General features: G+C 49.5%; 1 protein-coding gene across 1 annotated transcript; it reads right to left on the bottom strand.

Annotated features, from left to right (window-relative positions):
* Positions 1 to 633: 633 nt before the first annotated feature.
* On the bottom strand, positions 634 to 8,399 carry Rhou (ras homolog family member U). Its single transcript, XM_059263843.1, has 3 exons — positions 8,129 to 8,399; positions 6,732 to 6,790; positions 634 to 2,178 (listed from the first exon to the last, which is right to left on the bottom strand). The coding sequence occupies exons 1-3, from the start codon at positions 8,397 to 8,399 to the stop codon at positions 1,723 to 1,725; spliced, it is 786 nt and encodes a 261-aa protein (XP_059119826.1). The 3' UTR covers positions 634 to 1,722.
* Between the last annotated feature and the right edge of the window lie 1,426 nt (positions 8,400 to 9,825).

A 9,825-nucleotide genomic window follows, 5' to 3' on the forward strand; every position in this document is an offset into this window, starting at 1 on the left:
ACAGTAGGGTAGCAAGCTCAGTCACTGGGTCAGTTATAAGCATTTCCATAAGTGAAACAATGTTACCGCTCAGGCCACAATGAAACACCTCAGGAAAGCATGGCTGATGTCACGGGCACTGTGTTGAAGGCTCAGTTACAGTTTGTGTGTTCTAGTGGTTCAGCAATTAGCCTTTTAACTTTAATAAAGTCTTGGGTCCTATTTACCAGCAGGAAGAAGTCTTTGACCTGAAATATGGCCTGATCTTTTACCTTTTTTTTCTATAGAAAAACATAAGGTTGATTTTTTTTAATATAAAAAAAAATTCACAGACAGAAAAATTTGTTACCGGGTGGCCATAAAGAGGTACCTTGCCCACAGCAAAGCAGAAGCTGTGATTCATTGTCTGGCCCCTGTGGCATCTTGGAAGTACCTAAGCAGCGTTTTCCTGGCACAGGGCTGTCTCAGAACAGGCAGACATAAGATCCTCTAAAGGACAAGTGCCACAACATGATGTTCTGACTGACCCCTAACAAGAACTTCCCCCACAATACAGTGCCTCCCTAGTCATAGGACCCTGAAAGCATATCAACAGTATGTCCTTCCCACATTTTAAGGTGGTCTCAACAGTATGTCCATCCCCCATTTTACAAAATGTGTAAATGAAGACAGATTCTACGAAATGATGTCTGTTCAAAGAAATATCAAGAAGAGGAAGGCATGCCACCCTGACATCTGCAAACATGCTTTTTGTGTGTCTCAAAGTTCCATCAGCAAACCAGCCATCTGTGTGTGCACACACATGTGTGCATGCACACAAGCACATGTATGTGTGCACAGACATTTCAGCAGACTTAAGAAAAGGTGTGTGTGTCTCACAATCATGGACTATGGCTTCTCTCAAGGAAGGTGCCCACTTCTTGCAAACGGGACAATGTGTGGTGGCTTAAAGTTCCTAGACAAGAACTTCCTCTTGTTTTCATCACCAGGACACAGACAGCTTAGTGCACAAGCCCATCCCGAAAGCAAAGAGCACTCTCTGATCCCAACATGAGTTGCTCCCTGAAAAAATGCCAGATCTGCATCCAGCACTTGCCTTCCAAGAGGTATTTCCACCATTTTCATAGCAACACAATTGGTCATGTGATTTCAAAAACAAACAAACCAAAAACATAACAAGCAGGTGTACTCTTCAGTCAGCACAATGCCAGGAGCCAGTGGGATGTTTTGGTTGTTTTAAAATCTTAAGCAAGTTAGTCCGAGTAAAGGACAAAAGGGATGGGTATGAGGTCTTGTAGGCAGAAGCATCTCTCTGTTTTTCAGATTTTTGCTCTTACAAAAACAGGTAAGGTGTGTGTGGTTTCAAAGCTGGGACTTAATCTCACCAAGTCCGGTGTGCGTGTGTCATGCACTGAACACTCAGTAGCCCTTAATCAGGAGAGGGTCACGTTCTCCTTTGTCCTGTACAATGCAGCAGAATTTCATGCTGACACCTAGCTTTGAAGAGCCCTTTTCATATGAAATATAAATTAATCCAGAGGTCTACAACTCTAAGTTTCCAGAGTTATGAAAAAAAAATCTTAACTTCCAAATTTCTCTAACATATTTTGCATATGAATCTCAACCCTAATCTCGCAGACAGGAAATTAAGGACAGAAGGGGACACTTTGAGGGCTTGTCCTATGACCACACCCACATGTCTTAAAGAGTTGTTGCGGCTTAAACACCGGCTGTTTGCGAGGGTCAGGCCAGGCAGCAATACTTTCCCCACCAGGACTTGGACAGGTCCCGCACCTTATCTGGGGTCCTGCTTTTAGACTTCTTTGGCTGTTGCTGGGAGTCTGAGTGCTGGATGCCAGCAACAATGGCAGCGTCAAACACCTCTTTGAGGTTTTTCTGAGTCAAGGCTGAACACTCAATATAGGAGACAGCTTTGATTTCCTCCGCACACAGCTTCGCCGCTTCCTCGGGTACTGGCTTCTCTTTGCATTTGTCCAGTTCAATGAGCACTTTGACATCTTCTCGAAGGTCCGACTGTGTGCCAACCAGGATGATGGGGGCCTTAGGGCAGTGGCACCGAATCTCTGGTACCCACTTCTCACTGACATTCTGGAAGGACGTGGGGCTCACCACACTGAAGCACAGCAGGAAGATATCTGCGTTGGTGTAGCAGAGGGGCCTCAGCTTGTCAAACTCGTCCTGAAACCGAACAGCACAAGGCCATTACTCTGTTAGCTCTCGCCACCTTAGTGAATGACTTTGAGGACCAGGGTAGTCATAAAAAAACAAAAACAAAAAACAAAAAACAAAACTATATTTTTACAGTGAAGAGTCAGTATCTCAGGCTTGCCCTGCTGCCTGCCCTTGAGACACAGGTGCAGCCTCTCTAAGTTCTGAAGGACAGCACAGACTTAACACTCCAAATAAGCTTTGTCTCCTCAGTGATCATGACCGCCATGCCAGGTGCCACAGAAAGGCACTCAAAGCAAATGAGATTTTGCTTTTTCTGGCCTTTAGCCCACAGTCACCCCAACTGTCTTTTTGAACTCTTGGAACTTGGCTACTCTGAAGGTCGCTACTCATCCATGTTGGTACCCAAGAGCTGACCTGGTAAACTCTGGTCTATTAACAGAACTCCCCTCTGAGATCCAGCCCTGCTCTGACTGACCACAACTGTGAAGGATGCCAATTCCTTCCACCAGCCCCAGCACACGGTGCAGAACCGTGGTCCTCAGAAACCAGAAAGACTGAGAAATGAAACTGGAGCTCCGTGTAGGCCACTATCGGCAGCAGTTTCAAGAAGTGGTACCCTCACTGTCACTCAGACACTGCTAATACAGTCTTGTCCTGGCTGCAGCTTCTCTTCCCTTTCTCCCACTTCTCTTCCTTTTCATCTCTGCAAATGGCTAGGCTTCCGCACAGTGCTTCAGACAGATAGTATGCCGCAGAGTGAGCACAGATGTCTGTGGTACAGAGACCTGGAGCAGGTAAATGAACATGGATGGCCTGCAGTCTACCAACAGATTCTCCAAACATCAGATGCAACAGGCATGAGTCAGGCATCCACGTTAGCATCTCCTGTCAAACATCTTATAGGACCCTACAGCTCCATTTCCTGCTCACAGGAAACTCCAGCTCAGCCTCATCCCAGAAACGTTTTCACATCAGCTCACTCTTATCTGAAATGTGTCTGTGGGCGCTGACATCTTCCAGCATCCAACACTGATGACTTCCCCAGGCAGGAAAAAGTCAAATGCTCAGTTGGCAGGTTCTGATTACCTAGAGTCTTATCTACAGGCACATCATTCTCCAACTATGGCTGTCTTTGTTGGGGTTTCTATTGCTGTGATAAACATCAGGACCAAAAATAACATGGGGAGGAAAGGGTTTATTTGACTTTATAGCCTGCAGTCCATCATCCAGGGAAATCAGGGCAGGAACTCAAGGCAGGAACCTGGAGGCAGGAACTGAGGCAGAGGCCACATTACAGTTCTGATTAATGGCTTGCTTAGCCTGTTTTCTTATAGCATACAGGACCATCAGCCCAAGTGTGTAACCTCACACAGCAAGCTGGGCTTTCCCACATCCATCACTAATTAAGAAAATATACCACAGGCCTGCCCACAGGCCAATCTGTCAGGGATATGCATTAGTTACTTTTTTATTGCTGTGACAAAACGCCATGGCCAAGGCAGCTATTAAAAAAAAAAAAATCAAAAAAAGAAAGGGCATTTAACTGGGCTTATGGCTTCAGATGGCTAGCTAGAGTCCACAACGGCAGAGCAAAAACATGGTGGCAGGAATGGCTGAGAGCTCACGTCTTGATCCACAAGCAGGAGCCAGAGAGGGCACACTAAGAATGGCCCCAGTCCTTTGAAACCTCAGTGTGGGCTCCCAAGACACACCTCCTCTAGCAAGGCACATCTTCTAATCCTTCCCAAAGAGTTCTACCAATGGGGACCAACTATTCAAACAAATGCACCTGGGGAGAGGGGCACGGTTTGGCATTCTTACTCAAAGCACTACAGGGCATTTTCTCTATTGAGGTTTCCTCTTCCCAAATGACTCTGGTCTGTATCAAGTTGACATCAAAACCAGCCGGCACAGGCTGCTTTCTCAGGTTTAAGGGAACCAACAGCAGTCTTATTTGCATTAGCCATTCATTCTTGGTCTGAGGGTCTGTTTCCACTGTGAGTCAGTAACAAAGTGGCCACATAAATCAACAGTTAATGATCTCCAGGGAGAACCCAGCAGCCCAGGGTGTCTTTGCCCCCATGAGGTCCCTATATGTGAAAGCTGAGAAAGAATGACTTCAGTTTCTTACTGCTAACTTTGTGCTGAAAGAGCAAATGTAGAGGAGACTGCAGAAATGGCTCCGTGGTTAGGAGCACTGGCTGCAGTTGGGCAGTGGTGGCGCACGCCTTTAATCCCAGCACTTGGGAGGCAGAGGCAGGTGGATCTCAGTGAGTTCCAGGACAGCCAGGACTATTACACAGAGAAACCCTGTCTCAAAAAACATCAACAACAACAAAAGAGCACTGGCTGCTCTTCCAGAGGCCCTGAGTTCAATTCCCAGCAACCACATGGTGGTTCACACCCATCTGTAATGGGATCTGATTCCCTCTTCTGGTCTATGAAGACAGGTCACTCATATACATAAAATAAATATTTTTTTAAAAAACAGAAACAAATGTAGAAATGTAACCAGGTAATTGGGCCAGCTCAGGGCACTTTTCCATTAATCACTCCTCCTTTCCTGGGCTTTGAGCAAGGAACATACACCTGACCAGGCTCTGGCTATGCTGGGGGTGGAACATGCAGGGAGAAAGTAGCCACCCTGCCACATCCTGGAGCCCATAATGGCTTAGTGACTAGGCTTTGGAGCCCTGCTCCCCAAACCTCTGAGATTCTGGCTAAGGAGCCAGGAAGGTGAAGCAGAAACAGCCCCCTGTAGACCTGAAGTGTGTAGACCAGTTCTCAGGAGTTCAACAGGAAAACAGCACAGTGCAGGGGCAAAACCTTGACAGACTACAGGTCTACAGCAGACAAGGCCACAGCTCTATGGACACTGATGCCTTGCACTTTCTGGTTCATGCACTAAATCACACGAAACCCTGAGGTGTGCCAGACCCCAGTTCAGGACTCATCATTCAAGGAAATCCCACCTCTCTCAGAAGCCAAGATGGCAGGTAGAGACATCTGAGGGGTAGCACAATGATTCCTGAACCAACATCCTAGCAGCTCCTCCCTTCAGGTTTCCTGCCTTCTGTCTGGTCCTCAGGGTACCTACGCCACTACATACTTCTATCCATGTCCTGCAGATGGAAAACTCAGCCTTCTCTCTTTGAATAAAACAACTCAGAGGACATCATCCAAGAAGACTGTCTCTTTGGTACTTTTTCCTTTGTTTGCATGTTTTTAAGAGGCAGGGTCTCACATAGGCTAGACTGGACTCAAATGCCCCATGTAGCCAAAGACTTTGAACTTCTGAGCCTCCTGTCTTCACCTCCCAAGAGCTGAGATTACAGGTGTATAACCACCATCTTTGGCATTTTTGTTTTTGAGATAGTGTCTTATGCCCAGGCTGGCCTTGAACTCACTACATAGGCCAGGTTGGCTTTGAACTTGTGGCTATCCTTCTGCTGCAGCTTCCTGAGAGATGGGATTGCAAGTATGAACAATTATGCCTGGATTTTGATGTTTCTTTCCCACACAATGAACATACTGATGAGGTTGGGCTTTTGTCACTCATAGCAAAGGGGCTGAACAGCTTTCCCAACTGGACTTCAACTCCACTGCTACATTATCACCATGGTGACGGTCCATTAAGACAGCCTAGTTTTCTGTCTCCTTGAGGTTTAAGCAATAAGCCAGACCTGAGTCCCAAGTCTGCTATCTTAGAGTAGTGAGTAACCTGTAGGTCCTGGCTTGGACAAGAACTGGGGGACACAGGAAGGCTAGCTTCTTCATAAGCATGGATAGTCAAAAAAGTAAAGGGGACACTCCTACCCCTGCACGTTGCCAGCTCTAGACATCGTGGGAGACAAGCTCACTGTCACTTGGGCATCTAAGTACTCACAAGCACCACATGACCTCAGTGGCTAGAAGAGCTGCTGGGGCAGGTTCAACCAGTCCCCCAAACTCTTCTGAAGGGCACTGAGGGGACCCTACATCCATGCCCCCTGCATCACTGCCTGGCTCTCTCATCTGGTGCTCTGCCCTCAAGAATGACCAAAGAGAAAAGCCCTTCCTTCCCTGCTCCAACGTAGCATGTTTCTGACACCATGTCCCTGCTCTAGAATTGGGGTAGATGCTAATATTCACTAACATAAGCTACCGTTTTTCCTTGAATAAACTTTTAAGTATCTGGTTTATTAGCCTTGAAATGAGTGACTATAAAATACTCGGAGAAATGATTACAAACCATTACTGTGGTTTTTCTCTTTTAGCAAACTCCAGAAAATGAGAAGTGTCAGAAGGTCCTGTTCCAATGAGAGCGGTTTCTGCCACTGCCTTCTCATCTCTTGCCCAGAACAGGCAGGCCCTGTTTCACCAGCCCAGAGGTGTCCTTCTTGGCCTGCTCGCCTCCTCCCACTGCCCTCAGAGGAGCTGAAGCAGGGGTAGGTCTGTTTCCCCAGGTTTCACAATGACCCAGTTACTAAGGGAATCATTTGGAAATGGCAAAGGTTGTTTGGAAACCTTTAAAAGGCTGTTTCCTTTCCCAGTGCTGAGCTGTGTAACTTGATACTGACCTGTCCTGCGGTGTCACAGAGCTGGAGTCTCACAGGCCGCCCGTCTACTGACACCACAGCTTGGGGAGAGAAAAGAGCAAGATGATTATCCCGACATCTTTCACCCCCTCTGAAGATTGGCAGCCCCTCTTGTGCGCCCTCTTAGTGAACTGAAGACTTGGCTAAATCCAGAAGCCCATGGAGGTGTTTTTACACACAAATGTCCCAACGTGGGGGCTCCCTCCACCACAGAGCATGAGGCAGCAAAGCCCTGACCCCTGGAAGGTGCCCCGGAAGGCTAGTGTTTTCCTCTCAAGTCTGGAAGATTAATTTTCCTGTCACCCATGTTTCAAAGGACCTAGAAACAACACAAGGTGGGAGGTTGGGGGGGTTAGGTGGGAACCAACTCTGCAGTTTTAAATCAGTGGACAACTTCATAGATAATTCTGTTTTCCCTTGGGAAAAAGTCTCCGGGCTTCAGGGTTTATCATAAAACTCCAGCAGTTTTGAGAACTTGTGCAAACACAGGCGGCCTATTACCCTATGTGTGGAAAAGGGCACTCCTCTCTGTCAGTTCAAAAGAGGATTAAAAAGAAAAGCTGGCAGAGGGAAGCCACACAGGTTTTCACCAGGCTCCAGAGATGGGGTGAGAGCAAGGACTCCCATTGAGGAAACTCAAGCAGTTTTCAGTTTAGATTAGACAATTTGTCTCTTTCTGATAGCCTTTCTGGTTGTTTATAAATGTTTATAATGCTAGTGGGGAGTGGAGTAGGGTTGGGGGGGTTACCCCTTCACTTCTGTTTTATCCATGGGTTTCTGAAATAGAGACAATCAGGGTCTGGCATGGAGACTGGAGGTCAGAGGTAAAAAAAAAAAAATTTAGGGGCAAGATTTTCGCATTAGCTTCCGTGATTTTTTTTTTTTAACTTTTTTCTTAAATTCCAAAAAGACTTTTAAAAAATCAAGGTAAAGGATTGCTTTACTTTTGTATCTTTGTATGATAACACGAGCCCACCCGTGAGAACTTGCTGCAGCTAACGACAAGCTGGAAGGTCTGGGCCAACCGTCAGAAACCGAGACGGCGCAGGCGGGGCTCGGGCCAGGCAGGCGCCGGGCGCAGAAGAAAGGAACGTTCTCGCAAGCTCAAGCCTTCCTTCCCCGGTGCGCCTGGCCGGCTCACCCACGGAGCAACCCCGGTTGCTCCAGGCGGAGACCCCCAGGAACCGAGCAGCCACGGATGAGGGCGCAGCTGGGAAGAACACCTGTGCAGCAGCTCGCTCCGGAAACCCCGAGCCGGGTCGGTCGGACACCCCGCCGCCGCCCGGCTGTGCCGCTGCACGGGGACCCGCGCCGCCCCGCGCTCCCGGGCCGGGCTCCCGCGCCTCCCAGCCCGAGGCCGCGCCCCGCTCCGCGCTCACCCGAGAAGTTGTCGAAGGCCGTGGGGATGTACTCGGTGGGGTAGCCGTTGGTGGTATAGCTGACCACCAGGCTGGTCTTGCCCACCGCGCCGTCGCCGACCAGCACGCACTTGACGCCGCGCCCCTCGGCGCCGCCCGCGCGTCCCCGGCCCCCGGGCACCCCGGGCCCGCGCGACCCGCGCCCCCCGCGCTCCCGGCGAGGCGGTACGGGCGGTGCCGCCGCCGGCTCGCAACGGGTGGGCAACGTGGGCCGGCCTTGCTGCGGGGCCATCGCGGGCGGCGGCCGCGAGACCAGCTGCCACTGGCGGACAAAGGCGGCGCGAGGTCCGCACTCTGCTGGGCGACTGTGCCCGCGCGGCCGCGATGTGGCCGAGCCTGCTCCGCCGGGCTTCCCTGCGACACGGGCGGGCGGGGAAAGAGGCGGGTCCGGCGGCGCCTTCTTCAATCCGAGGCCACAGCGCCCCCGTCTGCGTGCAGCGCCTCGAAACAGTGCGGCTGGCGGATCTGGCCCCGCTGTACCAACCCACGCCGACCCTGAGCTCTCCCTGCCCCCTGCTACGGGTCCTCATCTTTCTCACCCCTCCCGCCTCCTTTCCATACTCTCTCAGCTTCTCTTCCTGCCCTTACTTCTCCAGTTCCCCCAATTCTGTGCCCTCCCCCCACCCTTATTCTGTTCCCCCATCTCTCCCGGTTCTTTCTCCTCCCTCTGCTCCTTCTCCCTTCTCCAGTCACCCCCTATTCTTTTTCTTCTCCACAACCTCCTTCTTGCCCTGATCTCCCTGCTTCTATCTCTCCCTGTTCCCGCAGCTGCCCTTGCTCCTCCACCTCAGTGTCTTGGTTTGGAAGGGTAGGGTGCTGTAGACCCTGACTGCAGCAGTCCCCCAGGAGGAGAGAGAAATGACATCCTGGCAGCTTGTCGTCTTGATCAGCAGGACTTAAGTCTGATTACTAACAGTTGTATGATTTTCTTTTAAAATCGTTGGTTCTCATTTGGGTGCAGGATACCTCCCCCCTCTCTTGGGCATGCTTGACTCACGGTCCAGCAAATTTCCTTACAGTCTTTAGTTAAGCGCAATTTTGGCTGCATTAGTATTTTCTGAAAAACAAATAGTCTATTTATCTTTGGCTCTCCTTTCTCTGCCCTTTCTGTGCCTGACCAGGGCACTAACGCTCCTGATTTGCTTCTGGTGTAAGAAGAACCTTATACTGTTAACGTTAATATTATTTTGCCGGTAGTAAAGACAAGAGTTGGTAAATATTGAGCCTTGTTATGTACCAGATATTATTGTAACCACTCTGCCAAACCAATTCCTTCCATTTTACAGTCAGGACAACCTGAGGTACAGGGACACTGAATGGCACGTTTGAGTTCCACAGAGGAAATGATGGTGCCAGGATCCTAACTAGCATCCTATATGCAGACCTTACGCAGTACAGCAAGATGGTGTGGCCACGGGAATACAGAAGTGGGTTTGTCAAGAGGTGAGTTGTCAATCCAGGGTCCTGGCTAGGAGAGAGCATCATGCAAGGCCTCCATGCAGTCGGGCTCTAAGACTTCAATGCAAGCTATTTTCAGGACCGAGATATGGAACCCTTAAGAGCCCTGGGAATCAAAAGTCTCCTACACAGAATCTGAAGAACAAGAACAGGATGTCTTGGAAATAGATTAGGAGCCTGGAACACTGTCTCCTGCAGCA

Source organism: Peromyscus eremicus, chromosome 5, assembly GCF_949786415.1.
Source record: "Peromyscus eremicus chromosome 5, PerEre_H2_v1, whole genome shotgun sequence".
NCBI lineage: Eukaryota > Metazoa > Chordata > Mammalia > Rodentia > Cricetidae > Peromyscus > Peromyscus eremicus.

Bases quoted from the DNA above. Each gene is read 5' to 3' on its own strand.
- Rhou (XM_059263843.1), bottom strand. From the start codon at position 8,399: ATGGCCCCGCAGCAAGGCCGGCCCACGTTGCCCACCCGTTGCGAGCCG. The intron at 6,791-8,128 runs GTGAGCGCGGAG...TCTCTCCCCAAG, and splicing joins GGCCTTCGACAACTTCTCGG to CTGTGGTGTCAGTAGACGGG. The intron at 2,179-6,731 runs GTCAGTATCAAG...GTTCGGTTTCAG, and splicing joins TCTGTGACACCGCAGGACAG to GACGAGTTTGACAAGCTGAG.